The following is a 21,871-nucleotide window of genomic DNA, read 5'->3' as shown; positions in this document are numbered from 1 at the left end:
AATTGAAAAAAAGTTATCCTCCATGAAGTACTTGACTTCCCAAATAAACATAATCAAGTACTAGAATTCAACAGATGTCATCAACTTCAGTTTTGCACCATCGTCAAGTTCACATTTGCAATCGATCGAACCTCACTCTTTATAATACTCCATTTGTATCTGTAGAGCATATTTTGTTTCAATAAGACAATATTTTGATCAGTAGGAGACTGGAGTTTTGGCTCCTAGGTGTAGATACACCTATTATGAAATATGTACAAAAAATACATTTCAAAATATAAAAAAATTCGAGAAAAAAGCCCCACGATTATCCGGACATCCTATGTTGGCACACAAAAATTCAGTGAAAAAGATATTTTTGTGGCATGTATAGAAACGATTATAAAATGCCTCGTGAATAGCTGTAATCAAGCGTCAAAAATTGTCTTTTCTACACAAGCCACAAAAAAAATGTTATTTTTCATCAAAACTTGGTGCACGCACATATAATGTCCGGATATACACGCGGGACTTTTTCTTTCTTAAAAAATTTAAACTTTTTAAAATGTGTATTTAGATAATGGGTGCATGTACACCTATGAGCCAAAGTGAATTCCCGGATCAGTAGTTGCTTTGTTAATATGTTGTTCATGTGACATGCAATTGATGTCACTAGATTTGTTTCCGAAAGTATTTATTATGACTTTGATTTCGTACTATCCAAGCCACTTATTAACGGGGTAAATATTGGTTAAAGACTTGTCTTGATGGGACAAAATATTGGTCACTATATTTTGAAACATAGGCAATATGCAGATAGATACAAGTTTTTTTTACTCAAATTGTGTTTATAGTATTAGATTAGTAGAATGTTGGGTATGACCAGGTATAGGGTACTCTGGACAAAGGGAACATAATACCTACGACTATACGACACACAATTCTTGCCGAACATGCATCTGAACTTGTACAACGTCGAGAAATCCAACCACCAGAGTATCCGCAAAAACTTATAGATAAACAAATCTCGTTGAATCGCCACCGTGCCAAGCATATCGGCGGAGGTATCACCCCAATTTAGGCATACATCTGCACTAGTATCATTGGACCAAGCCGATAGTTTTGTCTGAGAAGACATAGATACTTGTTGGTAACATTGCACACAATAAAATACTGTGAATTGAACTAAGTAGGTGAATGGGTTTTAGAAAAAGTTCAAAGATCTAATTATTATGAAAAGTAAAATAAATAAACACGTAGTCCTGCTCCATATATATTGTTATTTTTACCTTTTTGAACTATATTAGTCCCCAAATAAACATGATCAAGTACCAGAATTCAAGAAATATCTCATCAATATTATTAGTAGTAGTTAACTGAGTACACTGCACTTAGTATAGTAGCAAAAACGCAAGGAGACTTTGCACGTGTCATTACACGTACGCTACAGTAGTTACAACTATACGTACTTGTGGTTACATCCTTAATTAATTTACGAGATAGCTTGTGCGCAGTAGGCATCGGTCATAGTATATTGGTTCGTAGCAGCTTTCTTCAGCCTTCAGCTGGTGGCGCTGAGTAGGGAGATGATGTCGAGCGAGACGGAGCAGAGCTGCTTGAGCGCTTCCTCCCTGGCGGCGAGGTCGGCCGGGTACGCCCCGGGCCTCTGGCGCCGGAACAGCGCCTTGCACACCTGCGGGTACTCGGCGGCGGCGCCGACGTAGACGGCGGCGTAGTCGTAGTCCTGCTGCGCGATGGAGCCCCTCGCGGCGGCCAGCGCGTCCCGCGCCTCGCCGTACTTGGCGGAGCAGGTCCGGAGCAGCGCCTGCACGGTGCCGTCGACGGCGGCGCCGCCCTGCGCGGTCACGTTGGCGCCGAGCGCGGCCGCGGAGGCGGACGCGTTGGAGGCGGCCGCGGAGACGGCGATGGCCGAGAGGCCGCGCACGTCGGCGGTGGTGCTGGAGGGGTCCGCGGCGAGCGCGGCCACGCAGAGGTCGTAGTAGGCGGTGGAGTTGCAGGTGGTGCGGACCAGCGCCGCAGCCACCGGGGCGGCGGGCGCGGGCGGCGGCGACGGCGGCGGGGAGTGCTTGGCGTGGCCGCCGTGGCCGTGGTGCGAGGTTGGGCCGGAGCGGGAGCCGAGGGCGCTGGGCGCGAGGAGGGAGGCGACGAGGAGCACCAGGGTGGCGGTGGTGATGGCCATTGTTGGCGCCATTTTTCCTTTTCTTGCAGTGAGATGTTCGTGGCTCTGTGGAAGAGGAGGAGCTGCTTCTTGTTGTGTGTGACTGCCTTTGGAGAGGGAAGAGCTGTGTGCTGTGTTGGTGGGAGAGAAGGCAAGGGGGTGATGGGGTTTTATAGGAGGAGGAGGTGGGATTACCTGGCTAGTCTAGTCCATCCTTATGGCTGCCAAAATTGACTCCTAATCAGCCTAATTATGTTTTGTTGGGGGTCATCAAGTGGAGCAGTCCACCATGCCATATGCTTCCTCTCTTCTTCTGCTCTTCACCTCCATTTTTCTGTTACGACTCTCGGTCAGAGTGCTGCTGCATTTCATAAAAAATAAAGACCGGCTTGTGGAAAAAATATACTCCTTTCACCTGTGCGTCTAGATACATCCATTTTAGTGTCAGGTAATTCCGGACGGAGGTAGTAGTATCACTAGATGGCATGCTTTGATCACTTTTTTGTTATTGCACATGACCGTCGGCAGTGGTGGAGCTAGTGGCGGGTTACGCCTGGGACTGACATAGCTTGAGCGATAAACTCTCACGATTTCCAGTACTTTGTAAGATGAAATTGCAGGATGTTGTTAATAGGCCTATCTTCGCCACTGACCGCCAGCAGAATGTTTGTCATGTACAAATATAATTAGTAGTGTATAACAAAATTGAAACACCTCCTAATTACGGGAACATAAACAAAGGCAGAGTTGAGACTTTCAATGCCAAGATGATCACTATCCTCGGCACGTGCATGGGGTCCACTTGCATGTGCCGAGGACAACATTCACTTACACGAGTGTAGGCTACCTCAATACTGTGGCTACTTCGCTGTCCCTCGTCTTTGTTTTGACCGACGTCAGGGGTCGAGTCAACCTCCCCTAGGTGTATGTTGTCTGGAGAAGATAATAAACAGTAAAATACCTAAAACTTAGATGGTTACCGCAAAACTTGCTCTCGAATTTAGATTTATATTTTCTAAATTTTGTAGCTTGGCGGTGAAACTATATATCCTCTTACCAAGCATCGATCCCAAATAGCCGATACTTCTGCCCAATTCATATCTATATACGGAGCGGGTTCAATCGTCATGACATCAATGGTCTAGATCCTAGGAAGAGAAGTCACTAGGACCCAAAAATCCTTGGACTCGTATTTGTTTTTCATCTCCTTTTTGTAACTCCCAAGTTTACCGAGGTTTTCCTAATATGTAACTAGAGAATGTAATTGTGAAATGAATACTTTAAAGATTGTGTGATGTGAAGACAGAAAAAGAAAAGAAAAAGAAATACTAAATGTTTGGAAGTGTGCAAATAACTTGGGTGGGTGGTATAGCTTAGGCAAAATCTAGCTAGACCGGATGCTCCACTATAAATATCAAGTGGAAAAAGATCCTTGTTGTGGATGGCTATGTAATTCCTTGGAGTGGGACACTATGAGTACGCTACTAATATATATGGACACATGTTGTTTCCTCTTATATTGCAGTGCACTAACAACCCAATCGATGATATTGGCTTGTTTTGGAAGTAAAAATGGGTTATTTAAGTTGGTCTCGACAAGTAGCAACTGATGACATTGTGCACTACTACTAAAAAAAAGTACTCTTGCCGTTGGCATTTTACTTATTTAATTTCGCTGCTGTAGGACTGTACATGTTTCTCGTGCGTGTATATGCGACCTAGCTTGTTGATAACAACGATAGTGTCAGTGCTCACTCCACGACAAACATACTTAATTCCTTTTTCAGAGGATTTTTTTTGTCAGGCACCGGACATTTCAATTTTAACCGTGTGCTACAAAAAATATCCGGTTCCAGAAAATTAGTAATTAAATAAAAATCAAGAAAATCTGAAAATATTGTTGAAATAAACTGGACCATTCATTGAACTCGTAAAAGAAGTTCCACAAAAGAAAAGAAAAAACGTTGATTTCAGGGCAAAAAAAGGCAACAAAAAGTGTCAACAGTACCAATAGATTTGATTTTTTCCTTGAAGTCAACAGTGATTTTTTATTAGCAAAACATTACATACTATTGCAAAAGAAAGTCAAGTTATTAAAAAAAACTTCTGAACTTTTTTGACTTCTTTCAGTTGTTAACTTTGTCCTATATCGGGTGTACATACACCCAGGAACCAAATAATATTTCACATGTAAAGGCATCTTCAACAGGGACCCTTAAACCACCTACATCCGTTCGGACCGCGCGGTTCGGACATGTTTTGCCATCCAACGCGGCCCTATATCCGTTCACGGGTCGGTCCGGATGTCTTTTTTACCGCAAACTGGAGTCAAACTCGGGGGGGGGGGGTGCTTTGCGAGAGTCAAGACACCAACCACGTAGGACTCTGCCCCCAGGCCCACTGAAATCCTCCTCCCGGTCCCTTCTTCCAAGTCCACCATTGCTCCCCCCTTCTTTCATCCGCACCCTTGTAGTCTGTCTCCGCCGTTGTACCTCTCTGGTCGCCGTCCAGGCATCCCCAGACGTCTGCACACCCCACCCACGAGACTGTCGGCCTTGGACTACACCGATGTCCATCCAGGAATCCCTCTGCGGCTAGATACCCTTTGCATCCCTGTCGGCGCCGTCCATGGTAGACACCGCGCCTGGCAGGTGTTCGATCAAATGTCATTGAGCTTTTTTTAAAACTTCTTATTGTTTTCTAGAGAAGCACGATGGAGGGGTACTCAATGTACAAGGATGAGTTGTTGTGCGAGGTGTGGTTGGACGTTTCTGAGGACTTTGTATGCATGAACAAGGGCCCGATCTTTTGGCAAAGCTTGCATGCTTCGTTCCATGAGCGAAAGAACCTAACGACCTACAACATTCACACCGTCCATGCACGCAATGTGAAGTCGCTAACGCATCGATGGTACACCATCAGCAACTTCGTCATGAAGTATTGCGGTGCGACTCACCAAGCGGAGACAAGGTGGCCATGGGCGCATCAGCCAATCGTAAGTGTTGCTTTCTACTTCCTTCGTCTTAAAATAAGTGTCACTGATGTAGTATAAAATTTGTACTAATTTAGTATAAAATCAGCAACACTTATTTTGAGACAGAGGAAGTATTACTCTACATGCTGGTTAATTCATTTATTCATTCAATGTTGATGTACACGTTGTATAGTTTGCTTCCATGACATACTACATGACTGAGGGCAGACCATTCACGCGCATATATTGCTGGATGAAACTCAAAGGGCAGTTTCTGTGGGACCACATGTGCCGGTTCAGGCTCTAGGATTGTTGAATTTTGAGTGAATGATTTACAAAAACTTGTTGAACATCCGGTTATCTTGTTGAATTTGAAATATTGTCGTACTAGTGATATTTGCATGGATGAATTGTGCTATTTCTATAATTACTTTGAGTGTTGCGGGCTATTTTCTATAATTTATGTCTGAACTTTGCCAAATTCCGTCATTTTTGCATGAATTTCATCAGGTTTGTTGACATCCTTTTGAAATATATGAGGTTACGTTTGGATGGCTGGCTTCTGCATTAGTGTACGCGAACTGGTCCCCTTGGTCTACAGATGGATGTGGTGTCCTGTTTAGAGGTTAGCTTTGAAGATGCCCTAAGTCACACATGTACGTAGTTTTTTTTTGCGAGTACACGCATGTAGTTTCTCCCGTGCATTCAGTATCCATTATCTAGCAGTACGTACGCCAACTAGAAAATACGTGTCACTTAATTAGATTTCTCCAACCTTGACTACGAACCCACAAAAACCATTTGGATTGATTGGTTTAGTGAAAACACTAACGGTTAAATTAAGTAATGTGTCTGAGGCTTTTTTTTAAACCCCAAAATGACCTGCGTTGCTGAGAGACTAGGACTTGACTTGGCATTCCATGCCAGAAGAAAGGTGGATGGGGATCGAGTTAGTGGCTTCGGAACTCCTCTCGCAGCTACACATATAGACGTGTTGACTGTAGGTGGAATGGAACCCCAGCTGGGCTGGTTTCCTGCCTGCTTCTTCGCCCCGTCAGCTACTCCTACTCGGCCACTAGCCGAGAAAGTGTTTGACTATTGCATAGAAAGCGAGGTTGGCAGTTGGCAGAATCCGGCAGGGTTCCTCAAAGGAATTGAAATCGTCGTCAACGAAACACGACGAAATGTACGTCGGACGATCGAGTTTTCTCTCGAACAAGTTAACGCGCCCGTGCGTGCTGTTGCTGTTGCTACCACGACAGCCTAATTAGCTCCGTAACGTACGCATCAAGTATCTAGCAGTATTAGGTTAGGCACTTGATTGAGTGCTAAGAACGTTTAACATTTAGGCCAGCTGGTTAACCGCATGCATGCTTTGGTAGATTCGAGTACATTCTGTTGGTGCTTATATTGGACCTCTTTCATCTTTTCGTGCCTAGTCGACCGCGTAATGCTTGTTCGAGAATCGTATGTACTCGAGTACGCGGGAAGTTGCTTTAACTAAACTTAGGACAACTCTAACCAGTTCCTTATAAAATAGCGGAGGATCCAACCGAACAAAGCTTGGTGATGGAGGATTTTTACTTCACTAAATTTTGATCGGACCTAACTGAACTCCTAATTTATCGGAGTAAGAAACAAACTACGGTCCATTTAAACAACCGAAATTGAACACATTAAACATCCGCCTTGCCTTGACATCCCATCAGACATGAGTTTTAAACATAAACTTAAAAATAAACATGAAATTAAACTAAACTAGTCTCCATCATCATCATCATCCTTGTAGGTCAAACCATCTTGCCTTGACATTCCACCGCTCATGGGGTCCGGGCCTGTGCCGTCGTCACCGGAGTCGGGGAAAAGGCGCCGCCACTCTTCAACGTCGAACTCCTCCTCGCCCTTGCTACCATTGCCGCCGTCGTGCTCCTCGTAGTCGGAGATGATGATTACCTCCCAATCAACCACGCGCTCTAGAAGATCGCCCGCTCCGCCTCCACAAGCTCAGGGTATTGGCGGCGAATGTCCGCCATGTACGCCTCGTTGACGGCCTCCCGTGATGAGCTCCCTCGCCTCCCGGTCCTCCGAAGCCATTGCCGCATTCACCACCCTCGGCAGCGGCAAGACGGGCTCGACGGGCGCTGTCGTCCAAGGGAAGTTGAGGCGCGCCGCCGCGCCATGGAACTGGACCTACCGCCGGTCTTATTTGAGGGCAGCGAGCTCCGCCGTGTGGAAGTACCCGAGCCACTTCTTCGTGTGGGTCTCGCGGTCGGTTATCTCCGCCACCCACGTCCCCCATGTCCGCCGGCGAACACCGAGGTACTTCCTATGCGGCTGCCGTGGCAGAGGGGTAGGGGAGGTCGAAGATGCGGCGGAAGGGGGCCACATCGGCAGGGCGGTGGAGGCTTGAGGAGGATGCGCTTGAAACCGCGCGGCTCGCGAGGCGGCGCCGGCCATGGAGTCCGACCATTGGGAGGAGGAGGGTGTCGGGGAACGATGGAGAGGTCGTTGACGGCGGGAATGGGGGAGGAGGAGAGGCAGAGGAGGCGAAGAGAGGAGTGAGATTTTTTTACGCCGCCGCCGAGCGGTGGAGTAAATATAGGCTAGAGATAAGCGGCCGAGGATAAATTATTCTCCACTACCGGTTATTGGGGTTCGGCTAGGTCCCGGTTAAAAGGGTAAACCTGGGTTCTTACTCCTCTAACCGGTTAAAGGAGATCAGTTAAAAATGCCCTTACTAGTTTGTTTTCACCTACTTCATTGTGTTTTGTCCAAGAAGATCCTCTTGTCGATTTGCTCAAGTTGTTTAAACTTTTCAAAACAAACGGAGAGCTTTGCATGTCCATTAATTAAGAAGCACATTGTTTGTACCTAAACAAGCATAAAATAATAAAAACAATATTTAGAGAAAGCCTTCGTAGCATGCTCTTTTGACTACTTAACATCGAAACATCGCTCACAAGACTAGAGAAAAGAAAACTAGGGGGTTCATCAACTGCCTCCCCATCTTTTTAACTGTTCGGAATTCCTGTGATGGATCCTATTCAAGGTTCGTGTTCAACCATGGGACTCCCTGATTGTGATGTTCATGTGTTGCGTCATGGCGTTCGGTACACATGTCGATATGGTGTGTTAGGCTGCTGCAAAGTTTTAGTGTTGTGATCCCTTGATGGCACCCCACATCTAGTTGTGTCTCACATGGTGATGGTTCTTCGGTCTACTAGCTAGGTCGTGACTTGTCCTGAGCGTCCATTTTCTTTTTTTGTCATATTCTTTTACCTGTTACTTGTACGGTTTTTTGGCCAACTTGTTCAGGTTTTCCTTATAAAGTGAAACAAATTTTCTTTGAATGAGATCAAATTCAGGTGGGGATCTCCCCCCCTCCGTGACTCTTAAACAGAATACAGTTTACTGTAGAGCTAAAGCAATCTCTAGCTATAGCATGCACAACGCCATTAGCTTCCCTAATGTTGTGTTGAAACCCATTTCAATCTCCCTTGTAGTATCAACACAATGAGCATAAACAGGAGCCGCCGGATCCCACCATTGGTCGAGACCAAACGCATCAATAACTTGTAGATTATCCGACTCCACCATAGCTAATGCATCCGCCGTAGTAGCATACACTACTAGGAAAAAACCTAGCAGTAGCGCCGGTTTTAGGTATAGCAATAGCGTGGGGCACCGCGCTACTGCTACAACGCTACAGCTAAAGTAGCAGTAGCGTGGGTTTGCCCGCACTACTATTAAACCTACTTAGTAGTAGCGCTTTTGGTAGAAAGCGCTACTGGTAGTTACTAGCAGCGCACCTCTCTACCCGTGCTACGACTATGATTATGTATTTATTTTTTGTTTTATGTCGTATTCATACACCATTATACAAGTTTTCATACAGTAGCAATTAGAGATTGTTTTTACATCATAATGAGTTATTACATCATTGGGTGAAAGAACCGTGGATTAGTCTCAAGTGCATGGATCCAAAGTGACCATGAAATAATAACTCATCATCATCATCATAATATCATTAACAACTTATCATCATAATACATCATTGTCACATAACAACTCCTCATTATCATCATTTTCGTCCATGAGACATCATATAACAACTTGGTCACTAGTTATAATAACAACTCCTCCTCATCATCATACTACTCATAATTACTCCTCCTCCTCTGCATCACCATCAACTCTAACACATTGTAGCACATATAAAAACTTCACATCATCATCATAGTCATATATAATCAACACTAACTAATTGTTCTTAATACCTAGGACCTACTCCTCTCTCCTAGGTAAAATACCATAAAATAGATAAACCGGTCCATCTCCATAATGGAGAATGGACACAAACCTATCTCCAAGTTGTGGCTTGCGCACATTCATTTTGTCTCCAATTAGTTGCGTGTGCGCATTCATCACTTTGCTGCATTCTTTGATTTTAAGCCTTCCATCATTTGGAGAAATCGAGTATGTAGTATGGTAAGCCTTCGAAGGAGTTGGTCGTAAGCTAACCATATGCATATCACCTTCGGTAAACAGCATGTCAGGCACAACCTCCTTCAGGAGCCTCTGTTGAAAAACGTAATAGTAACATATATAGTTAGCAATGTAGTTTACTTAAGAATAATGTATGCAATGAAGTTACCATCATTAACAAAATCTTACCAAGTTTTTGGCAATGAAGTTACCATCAAGCAATTTATGGACTAGTGGCACGTATCTAGTATAATTTGGGCTGATAGAGTGATTGGTTTTAAAGGCCTCAACATCTTCTATGAATGAGACAAGATAACCTTTCTCCTCACAATTAAGCTCGGAGTCATAGTTGTAGTATGCGCTGTCTACAACCTTCTGAGTATTTCTTGAAGATAATAAATAAGCTGACAATTATAAATAAATAAGTTTAGTATCGACGAACACCAAATATTTTTAAATTAACAATATAAATTACTAAATTTAACAAATTAGTTTGACAAACTCACATCTAGGCAAAACTGGAGGCATATCCACATCCACCCAGATGTCGATATTATCATCATCACCATAATCTTCATGACGAATATCAAATCTTATTTGCATTCCCTCCTCAAATCCATATGCCTTGCAGAGAGCTTCCTAATTAAATGGGAGTGATTGACCGCATTGTACAGCTTAACCAGAAACTCATAACCATGTTTAGTTCTTAAGTGAGCCCTCCTCGTATCCACATATGCCTTGCAGAGGAAGGGAGTAATACATCCGGACACAAAAACTTGCCGTCCATGCATATAGGAGTCCTGCCCAGACACGGGGGATAACCTCCCAATCTGTCTTCACGGCCCATCAATCCGGCCCATATCGAATAGGCCGAATACCCGAGGACCCCCCTAATCCAGGACTCCCTCAGTAGCCCCCGAACTTGCCTTCAATGACGATGTAGTATCCGGCTTATGTCTTCGGCTTTGCAAGGCGGATTCTTCACCATATTTCGGACTGACGATAGTTTGGTCCTAACCTTCATGTTCTGCCTTTTAAGATTCCTTTATATCGTCGCCTCGATCTCCGCGCGTCGGGCGAATGTGAATGGTCCACAACAATAACTTTTACAAATAAACCCTTCACCATGCAAGAATGGCGTCTATATAAAGAGGTTAGATCCCCAAATGCCATCCACATCGCGTAGAAATCCTTAGAGCCAGCCACGGAGGAACTTCAGAACATGGCCAGCGCTCCTAGCTCATCTTCGTGCCCTCATGGCCCTCAAGAGGGTGACTGGCGAAGTTGTTCAGTATCTCACCTTCAGCTAAATCGACTTCAGACGCAGGGATATCCCTTTCGCAGATCTAGTCTCTGTGCGAGCGGGATTGGCCTTAGTCGGCAATGATGTGCTAGCAGAGAATTTCCCGAACCCCAACAAGGAGGAGAGGGTGTGCTTCGTCTCATTTCTTATGCGGGCTTAGGATTCCCGATCCACCCCTTTCTCAGGGGCTGTTGTAGTTCTACGGGATCCGGCTGCACAATCTCACTCCAGGTTCTATTCTTTACATCTTGGGTTTATTCGCTCTCTGTGAACTATTTCTGGGTTGCGAGACTCATTTTTAACTATGGAGAAAGTTCTTTTGCCTCGTTCCTCGCCATCGAGGAGGTTCCATATTTGAAGTGGGCAGCGCCGATGTATGGCGTATAGCCGGATCGGGTTACCCTATCAGAACTCCCAAGGAGGTATCCCAAGAATGGTCTTCGGAATTGTTTTACATTGAGGACGTTCCCGTTCCGGACCCAGTTCGGCGTGGTCTCCCCGAGTTATCCAGTGCTCCTTTGAAGAAACGCCTTAATTGGCGCCCCCGGAGTCCCAAGGAGGAAGACAGTGCGGAAGTGAAGAGGTTGGTCAGCAAAGTCAGATTAATTGCTCATTCCGAGCTCTCGATAATCGAAGTCATGGCCATCATGATAAAGCGATGTATTTAGCCTCTCCAGTCCAGAGTGACTCCTTTATGGTGTTACAACGGAGAGGACGACACATCTCGTTACAGACGCAAGGGCCCGGATACCCTTGCCGAACTGGCCATAATCTTGGCCAATCTTTATAAGGGGGAGAAAGAAGTTTTTCTCCATTTAACTTGTTGGGAAGGCTTTTCCATGTACAACCCCATCGAATGGTTAAGTCTTTGACTACCAGCACTTGTTCTTCCTCATTTATTGAGGCATGCTAATCAAATTATTCTTGTTGTCTTAAAGTAGTCATGGAGGAAGGTGGTCGAGAACATTAATTGCCCCTCCCCACAGCCAGAGGATTATGCTCTCCATGAAGACCCCAGCTTCTGTGAGGATCCAGATATATACATAGAGTTTGATGATGGAGTATTTTATCAAGCGAGCCTTGACGGCTCAGAAGTGGCTATTACAACCGACTACCCCCGCCTTTACCCTTTCTCCATTGTAAGTACTTGGAAAGTTTCCCAAAAATGAAACCCCTACTTGCACCTTATCCATCACACTGAATATGTGCTTCACAGGATCGGCGCTCAGCAAGCCGCACTCCGGCGAGAGCGGCCTCTAAGAAGGCAGCCTTTACGCAGGGCGATCGTTCAAAATGAAAGGAAAGCGGGAGCGCTGTCGAGCTCCCTCCTTCTTCAAAGAGGTATGTCCTTTGATATATGCCTAAGCATGAGATCATATCGCTAAATTTCTCCTCTATATTATTTTAGGAGGAGCACACGGCAAACGGTGGGCAAACACACCGCTAGCCAAGTATCAGCTAACCCGGCTCCAGGCTCATCAACGAGAGATGATACAGTGCCGGATCCGCCCCTTCGTGAGGATTCGGATGACGTATCCATCATGAACTCCGAGGTGAAGAGTGTGATGAATCACCGTCGACTAAAAGAGGCCATGCACGCTCTAGTTTTTACTAAACAAGAAATCACCGCCCTCAGCTCTGTGGACGCATATATCTGAGCTGCCCGGGATGGACTTGCTAGAGTTACTCAATTGTTTTCAAAGGATATGCAGGTAATAGTTTGTGAAAATTTAATAGATATATGCTAGTAGCCCTCGAGACTCGAAGCGGTTAGGCCAACCAATTTAAGGATCGTTATGACCTGCAGGTTCTCAGTGGGAGAAACAACGCACTATCCCAGGAGCTGAAAACAAATCAGACAAAGCTGAATGCCGCCACCACAGAGCTTGCGGAGATGAAAAAAAGCCACAATGACCACTGATCAGAAGAACAAGCTTGAGGAGGAGAAGGATAAGAAGGCCGAAGAGATAAAGAGCTTAAAGGCTCAGGTATCGGTCGTGCAAAAAAGAGAATAAGAAGTTGAAAGGCGGCATATTCGGTATGATCTTTTGAACCATCCAAAGGATGCATAGTATCCCATAATTCGGATTGTCACAACTCTTTTGTTGCAGGTCTGTTAACCGGTCGGCCTGAAGAGGAAGTATCCAGATTTCGAGGCGACATGCTTAAGGAGCTGTCCGTGGTGCATGAGCGGGCCCAGAAAGCTATGAGAAGTATGGCTAAGGCCCTATGGCCATCCGATGCCCCTCCAGAAAGTATGGAGGGGTTGGCAAACCTGTTCAAAGGTGCCCGACGCCGTTTCGAGCTATGGAAGGCGTCCGCATGCCGGGAAGGTGCACAAGAGGCATGGGCGATGGTGAAAATGCGCTACACCGGACTCGATACTAATCATATGGCCCGAGTAGGACCTTAGGGGCCAGATGGAAAAGAGATTCCCATGAACTTGGTATATGACCAAGTGATGATAGCGGCGAAATATTCGTAAGAAGACTGTAGTTTAGACAGTCTTATAGATGGTATAGACAAAGAGTAGGCGTCAAATTCAATGTATCAATGTACTGTTATCATCGAACGTATCTCCAACTGAACATAGCAAAATTTGTCATCGCAGGCCTTCGGCTTCAACCTCCGAACCAAGAAGGTGGTTTTTTTTCCGGATACCATGTTGGAACGTAAAAGACATTCATTATGTCCGGAAACCAGGCAATCCAGTCATATTGCTCGAACAGACAAAAATTTGTTCGAGGAGTTATGTTATATTACTTATTTAACGTAAGAAACATCTTCCAAGGAAAATAGTTCCGTTAGGGGTTCCTTTCCTTGGGTTGGCATGTTGAATTATGCAGGCCTAGGCTTTGATCCAAATTACGAGGGAGCCTTATCTCATATTGTTTTGAGGAGAATTATAAAAAACGTAAGCAATCTTTCGTTTCTTGCCGACCAATTATTCTCTTAAGAACACTAGCTTTCGGCTTCACCTATCTGAGGTACAGGTCCGGATTACCCGGTTGTAGCAATCGCAGAGGTGCTCCCTTTACACCCTAGCCGAACAATTGGGAACGTAGGGTATAAACACATGAGCGAGGAAACCCATCTTGGCAAAAACTTAAGTCATAGAGGTGCAAATAATGGCAAGAGGTGTATATAACAAACGACATAGACAATGTAAGCCATAAGCTTTTAGTAATAAGCTTCATAAAAGAAGCCCCCCAGTCATCGTGGGGTGTATACATTTAAAGATGTGTACCCCTAACAGTTCGGCAGATCCGAACATACCCTAGGATTATAAAAAGGAGAAACTAAAAAAGAAGAGGAGAAAAAAGGAAACTAGAAAAAACAAAAAGGATGCGGCCGAACTATTCGTAGAATCGTCAGAGCCGAGCAGCGTTCCATGGATTTGGCTCAAGGCGATTATCCGATGCATTATGAAGGTGATAGGATCCTCCCATGAGAACTTCATCTATGATGAAGGGGCCCTACCATTTTGGTTTGAGCTTATCATTCTTCTTCTTCTCTGGGAGGCGGAAAACGAGTTCGCCGACATTATAAGTCTTGGCTCGCACTTCTCTATTTTGGTATCACCTAGCCTGTTGTTGATAAAATGCGGAACGGGCTCATGCAATGTCACGCTCCTCTTCAAGGCCGTCTAGGTTGTGCTGCCGATCGAGCTCGACTTCTCTCTCTTCGTACATGCACACTCGAGGCGAGTCATGATTAATGTCGCAGGGCAAGTCAGCTTCTGCGTTGTACACCATGAAAAAAGGTTTGTATCCGATCATTCGATTAGGTGTAGTCCACGGCCCCGAGAGTACGGAATCAAGTTCCTCAACCCAGTGCTTATCTGACTCCTGTAGGGAGCGCATTAGTCTGGGTTTGATGCCGCTCATTATTAGGCGATTAGCCCGTTCAACCTGACCATTTGTTTGAGGGTGGTAGACGGATGCATAGTTGAGTTTAATGCCCAAGTTGGCGCACCAGCTTTTCACCTCATCGGCTATGAAATTGGAGCCATTATCAGTGATGATGCTGTGCGGGAAACCACAATGATGTACCACACCAGATATAAAGTCAATCACTGGCCCTGCTTCAGCCGTTTTTACTGGTTTGGCCTCTATCCACTTACTGAATTTATCCACCATAACCAGTAAATATTTCTTCTTGTGGCTTCACTCTTTAAGGGGTACGACCATATCTAGCCCCATGATACGTCTCCAACGTATCTATAATTTTTTATTGTTCCATGCTATTATATTATCTGTTTTGGATGTTTAATGGGCTTTAATATGCTCTTTTATATTATTTTTGAGACTAACCTATTAACCGGAGGCCCAGTGCCAGTTTTTTTTCCTATTTTAGAGTTTCGCAGAAAAGGAATACCAAACGGAATGAAACCTTCACGATGATCTTTCTTGGACCGAAAGCAAACCAGATGACTTGGAGTTGAAGTCTGGAACGCCACGAGGCGGCCACGAGGCAGGAGGGCGCGCCCCCACCCTCGTGGGCCCCTCGTACCTCCACCGATGTACTTCTTCTGCCTATATATACTCTTATACCCTAGATCGATCGCAGAGAGCCACGAAACCACTTTTCCACCGCCGCAACCTTCTGTACCCGTGAGATCCCATCTTGGGGCCTTTTCCGGAGATCTATCAGAGGGAGAATCAATCACGGAGGGATTCTACATAAACACCATAGCCTCCCCGATGAAGCGTGAGTAGTTTACCACAGACCTTCGGGTCCATAGTTATTAGTTAGATGGCTTCTTCTCTCTCTTTGATTCTCAATACAAAGTTCTCCTCCATGTTCTTGGAGACCTATTCGATGTAATACTCTTTTGCGGTGTGTTTGCCGAGATTCGATGAATTGTGGGTTTATGAACAAGATTATATATGAATATTATTTGGTTCTTCTCTTAATTCTTATATGCATGATTTGATATCTTTGCAAGTCTCTTTGAATTATCGGTTTAGTTTGGCCTACTAGATCGATCTTTCTTGCAATGGGAGAAGTGCTTAGCTTTGGGTTCAATCTTGCGGTGTCCTTTCCCAGTGACAGTAGGGGCAGCAAGGCACATATTGTATTGTTGCCATCGAGGATAACAAGATGGGGTTTATATCATATTGTTTGAATTTATCCCTATACATCATGTCATCTTGCTTAAAGCGTTACTCTGTTCTTATGAACTTAATACTCTAGATGCATGCTGGATAGTGGTCGATGTGTGGAGTAATAGTAGTAGATGCAGAATCATTTCGATCTACTTGACACGAACATGATGCCTATATTCATGATCAATGCCTAGATATTCTCATAACTATGCGCTTTTCTATCAATTGCTCGGCAGTAATTTGTTCACCCACCGTAATACATGCTATCTTGAGAGAAGCCACTAGTGAAACCTATGGCCCCTGGGTCTCTTTCTTATTATATTGCATCTTTTTTATTTACATCGCATCTCGTTTAGTATTTTGCAATCTTTACTTTCCAATCTATAAAACAAAAATACCAAAAATATTTACTTTACTATCTTTATTAGATCCCACTTTTGCGAGTGACCGTAAAGGGATTGACAACCCCTTTATTGCGTTGGTTGCAAGGTTCTTGATTGTTTGTGCAGGTACTAGGTGACTTGTGCGTTGTCGCCTACTGGATTGATACCTTGGTTCTCAAAACTAAGGGAAATACTTACGCTACTTTGTTGCATCACCCTTTCCTCTTCAAGGGAAAACCAACGCATGCTCAAGAGGTAGTGATGAACCACAAGTATAGGGGATCTATCGTAGTCCTTTCGATAAGTAAGAGTGTCGAACCCAACGAGGAGCAGAAGGAAATGACAAGCAGTTTTCAGTAAGGTATTCTCTCCAAGCACTGAAATTATCGGTTACAGATAGTTTTGTGATAAGGTAATTCGTAACGGGTAACAAGTAACAAAAGTAAACAAGGTGCAGCAAGGTGGCCCAATCCTTTTTCTAGCAAAGGACAAGCCTGGACAAACTCTTATATAAAGGAAAGTGCTCCCGAGGACACATGGGAATTATCGTCAAGCTAGTTTTCATCATGCTCATATGATTCGCGTTCATTACTTTGATAATTTGATATGTGGGTGGACCGGTGCTTGGGTACTGCCCTTCCTTGGACAAGCATCTCACTTATGATTAACCCCTCTCGCAAGCATCCGCAAGTACGAAAGAAGAATTAAGGTAAACCTAACCATAGCATGAAACATATGGATCCAAATCAGCCCCTAACGAAGCAACACATAAACTAGGGTTTAAGCTTTTGTCACTCTAGCAACCCATCATTTACTTATTACTTCCCAATGCCTTCCCCTAGGCCCAAACAATGGTGAAGTGTCATGTAGTTGACGTTCACATAACACCACTAGAGGAAAGACAACATACATGTCATCAAAATATCGAACGAATGCCAAATTCACATGACTACTTATAGCAAGACTTCTCCCATGTCCTCAGGAACAAACGTAACTACTCACAAATAATATTCATGTTCATAATCAGAGGGGTATTAATATGCATAAAGGATCTGAACATATAATCTTCCACCGAATAAACCAACTAGCATCAACTACAAGGAGTAATCAACACTACTAGCAACCCACAGGTACCAATCTGATGTTTTGAGACAAAGATCGGATACAGAAGATGAACTAGGGTTTGAGAGGAGATGGTGCTGGTGAAGATGTTGATGGAGATTGACCCCCTCCCGATGAGAGGATTGATGGTGACGATTTCCCCCTCCCGGAGTAATGTTTCCCAGACAGAACAGCTCCGCCGGAGCCCTAGATTGGTTCCGCCTCGAGACAGCGGCGCTTCGTCTCAAAAGCTTCCTTCTGATTGTTTCCAGGGAAAAAAACACCTTATACCAGAAGATGGGCATCGGGGGCCTGCCAAGTGGCCCACGAGGTAGGGGGCGTGCCCAGGGGGTAGGGCTCGCCCCCACCCCCGTGGACGGTGGTTGGCCCCCCTCTGGTGCTTTCTTTGCCCAATATTTTCAATATATTCCAAAACCGACTTTCATGGAGTTTCAGGACTTTTGGAGTTGTGCAGAATAGGTCTCTAATATTTGCTCCTTTTCCAGCCCAGAATTCCAGCTGCCGGCATTCTCCCTCTTCATGTAAACCTTGTAAAATAAGAGAGAAAAGGCATAAGTATTGTGACATAATGTGTAATAATAGCCCATAATGCAATAAATATCGATATAAAAGCATGATGAAAATGGACGTATCAACTCCCCCAAGCTTAGACCTCGCTTGTCCTCAAGCGGAAGCCGATATCGAAAAATATGTCCACATGTTTAGAGATAGAGGTGTCGATAAAATAAAATACGGACATGAGGGCATCATGATCATTCTTAGAACAACAACATATATATATGTTGTCATATGATTTCTTATGCTAAAGTAACAATCTATTCACAATGTAAAGTATGAATCAAAAACTTCATTGAAAGCTAGCAAACTATAACCTCAGTCATTGAAGCAATTGCAATTTATCATAACATCAGTAAGAGTCGATATAAGAGCTTTTCAGCAAGTCCACATACTCAACTATCATTTAGTCTTTCACAATTGCTAACACTCACGCAATACTTATGGGTATGAAGGTTTAATCGGATACAAAGAAAGATAGGGGCTTATTGTTTTGCCTCCCAACCCTTTACCTCAAGGGTAATGTCAACAATAATAGTTTATGAAAACCCACATCTAATTAGCTATATATATATCAGGATCTTTCCAACACACAGTGCTTGCCAAAGGACAAAATGTAAAAAGGAAAGGTGAAGATCACCATGACTCTTGTATAAGATATAGGACAAAAATAAAAGATAGGCCCTTCGCAGAGGGAAGCAGAGGTTGTCATGTGCTTTTATGGTTGGATGTACGGAATCTTAATGCAAAAGAACATCACTTTATATTGCCACTTGTGATAAGGACCTTTATTATGTAGCCGTCGCTTTTATTTATTCCATATCACAAGCTCGTATAAAGCTTATTTTCTCCACACTAATAGATCATACATATTTAGAGAGAAATTTTTATTGCTTGCAACAATGACAACTTACTTGAAGGATCTTACTCAATCCATAGGTAGATATGGTGGACTCTCATGGCAAAACTGGGTTTGAGGATATTTGGAAGCACAAGTAGTATCTCTACTTGGTGCAAAGAATTTGGTTAGCATGAGGGGGAAAGGCAAGCTCAACATGTTTGATGATCCATGACAATATAATTTATTTCGAATATAAGCAAACATAGCCCATTACGTTGTCTTCCTTGTCCAACATTAACTTTTTAGCATGTCATATTTTAATGAGTGCTCACAATCATAAAAGATGTCCAAGATAGTATATTTATATGTGAAAACCTCTCTTTCTTTATCACTTCATATTAATTGCAACGATGACCAAAACTTTGTTTGTCAACTATCAACAAATTTTATTCATCATACTCTTTATATGTGAAGTCATTACTCTCCATAAGATCAATATGATCTCTTTATTTCTTTTTATTCTTTCTTTCCCTCTTTTTTTCTCTTCTTTTATTCTCTTAAGATCATAACAAGATAACCAAGCCCTTGACTCAAAACTAATATTTATTATATATAGCTCACGGAGTCGACAACATAGATAAGGATCAACACAAAACTCAAAGCTAGATCATACTAAACTTTATTCTACTAGATCAAGATATAACCAAAAGGATCGAACTAAGAAAAATGGTAAAGATAGAAGTGTGATGGTGATATGATACCGGAGCACTCCCCCCAAGCTTGGCAGTTGCCAAGGGGAGTTCCCATACCCATGTATTTATGTCTCTTTCTTCGGAGGTGGTGATGATGGAGTTTTTGATGACGTAGGCTTGTCGTCCAACATCGAGTGTAGGAGGTGCTCCAATTTACGAATAATGCCCTTGAGTGCGGTGATATGCTCTTGCAACAGAATATTTTCACGAGTTAGATAGTTGTTCTGCACCCGAACTATTTCAATCATCTTAAAATCTTCAATTTCAGTAGGGGTAAGAAGATTGTAGTGATGTTGAAGTATGTCTTCTTCTTCTGCTGCCGGAGCTTGATCCTCCTCGGCCTTCTTGATCCTATCACCCTTGTTTATCTCCCCAAGTTCTTCTCTCTTCATCTCTATCTTCATTAGCCAAGCATCGTTGCCCGCGTCGTTGGAGGAGGGGGACGACATGATGCCTGGCCTTGAAACTCTGGTAGAAAATAGCTCAAAACAAAAACATGATATATTTGCGTGGTACGATGGTCAAAACCTTCGGGAGATTATATAATGAATTTTTTACCGACCAAAAGAAGTTTTGTGCAAGAAAACGGAGTCCGAAGGGCACACGAGGTGCCCACGAGGTAGGGGGTGCGCCCAGGGGCGTAGGGCGCGCCCTCCACCCTCGTGGACGCTTTGTGTCCTTTCTGGACTACTTCTTATTTTCCTATTTTCTCAAATATTCAAAAACGGAGAAAAATTGCGATTAGAACTGTTTTGGAGTCGGTTTACTTGTCGTACCACATACCTATTCCTTTTCGGAGTCTGAAACGTTCTGGAAAGTATCTGTTATGTACTCCTTCGGGGTTACGGTATCAATAACATTGGTTTCAACATTTATGGGATTACCTGAGATATAATGTTTGATTCTTTGACCGTTCACCACCCTCGGATTTGTGCCTTCGAAGTTGTTGATTTTTATGGCACCGGAACGATAGACCTCCTCGATAACGTAAGGACCTTCCCATTTAGAGAGAAGTTTTCCCGCAAAAAATCTAAAACGAGAGTTTTATAACAGAACATAGTCACCTACATTAAACTCACGTTTTTGTATCCTTTTGTCATGCCATCTTTTAACTTTTTCTTTAAACAGTTTGGCATTCTCATAGGCCTAGGTTCTCCACTCATTAAGTGAGCTAATGTCAAATAGTCTCTTCTCACCGGCAAGTTTGAAATCATAATTGAGCTCTTTAATGGCCCAATATGCCTTATGTTCTAGTTCGAGAGGTAAGTGACACGCTTTTCCATAAACCATTTTATACGGAGACATACCCATAGGATTTTTATATGCGGTTCTATAGGCCCATAATGCATCATCAAGTTTCTTGGACCTATTCTTTCTAGGCCTATTAACAACTTTTTGCAAAATTAATTTAAGCTCTCTATTACCCAGTTCTACTTGACCACTAGACTGTGGGTGGTATGGAGATGCAATTCTATGATTAACATCATACTTAGCAAGCATTTTACGAAAGGCACCATGACTAAAATGTGAACCACCATGAGTTATTAAGTATCTAGGGACTCCAAACCTCGAAAAAATGACTTCTTTAAGCATCTTAATAGAGGTGTTATGATCAGCACTACTAGTTGGAATAGCTTCTACCCACTTAGTAACGTAATCAACAACAACTAAAATATGTGTATACCCATTAGAGGAAGGAAACGGTCCCATATAATCAAAGCCCCAAACATCAAATGGTTCAATAACAAGTGAATAAGTCATAGGCATTTCTTGACGTCTACTAATATTACCAATTCTTTGACATTCATCACAAGACAAACTTACGAGCATCCTTGAAAAGAGTAGGCCAATAAAAACTGGATTGCAATACCTTATGTGCAGTTCTATCTCCAGTGTGGTGTCCTCCATAAGCCCCGGAGTGAAACTTGCGTAGGATTTGTTCCTGTTCATGCTCAGGTACACAATGTCTAATAACACCATCTACTCCTTATTTATAAAGGTGTGGGTCATCCCAGAAGTAATGTCTTAAATCATAGAAAAACTTTTTCTTTTGTTGGTATGTGAAACTAGGTGGTATAAATTTAGCAACAATATAATTAGCATAATCAACATACCATGGAGCAGTACGAGAAGCATTTATGACAGCTAATTGTTCATTAGGAAAGCTATCATCTATAGGTAGTGGGTCAT

The 21,871-nt window shown here is 43.5% G+C and overlaps 1 protein-coding gene across 1 annotated transcript; it reads right to left on the bottom strand.

Annotated features, from left to right (window-relative positions):
- Positions 1-1,308: 1,308 nt before the first annotated feature.
- Positions 1,309-2,313, bottom strand: LOC125521608 (pectinesterase inhibitor 28-like). The gene has a single exon (XM_048686666.1). It carries the CDS (start codon positions 2,189-2,191, stop codon positions 1,541-1,543), a length of 651 nt encoding a protein of 216 aa, XP_048542623.1. The 5' UTR covers positions 2,192-2,313; the 3' UTR covers positions 1,309-1,540.
- Positions 2,314-21,871: the final 19,558 nt, after the last annotated feature.

This window comes from Triticum urartu, chromosome 7, assembly GCF_003073215.2.
Source record: "Triticum urartu cultivar G1812 chromosome 7, Tu2.1, whole genome shotgun sequence".
Lineage (NCBI taxonomy): Eukaryota > Viridiplantae > Streptophyta > Magnoliopsida > Poales > Poaceae > Triticum > Triticum urartu.
The sequence above is the reverse complement of the archived record's forward strand: the minus strand, read 5'-3'. Positions and strand labels throughout refer to the sequence as shown.

What these genes read in the sequence shown, in the direction of transcription:
- LOC125521608 (XM_048686666.1), bottom strand. Translation starts at nt 2,191, where the DNA reads ATGGCGCCAACAATGGCCATCACCACCGCCACCCTGGTGCTCCTCGTC.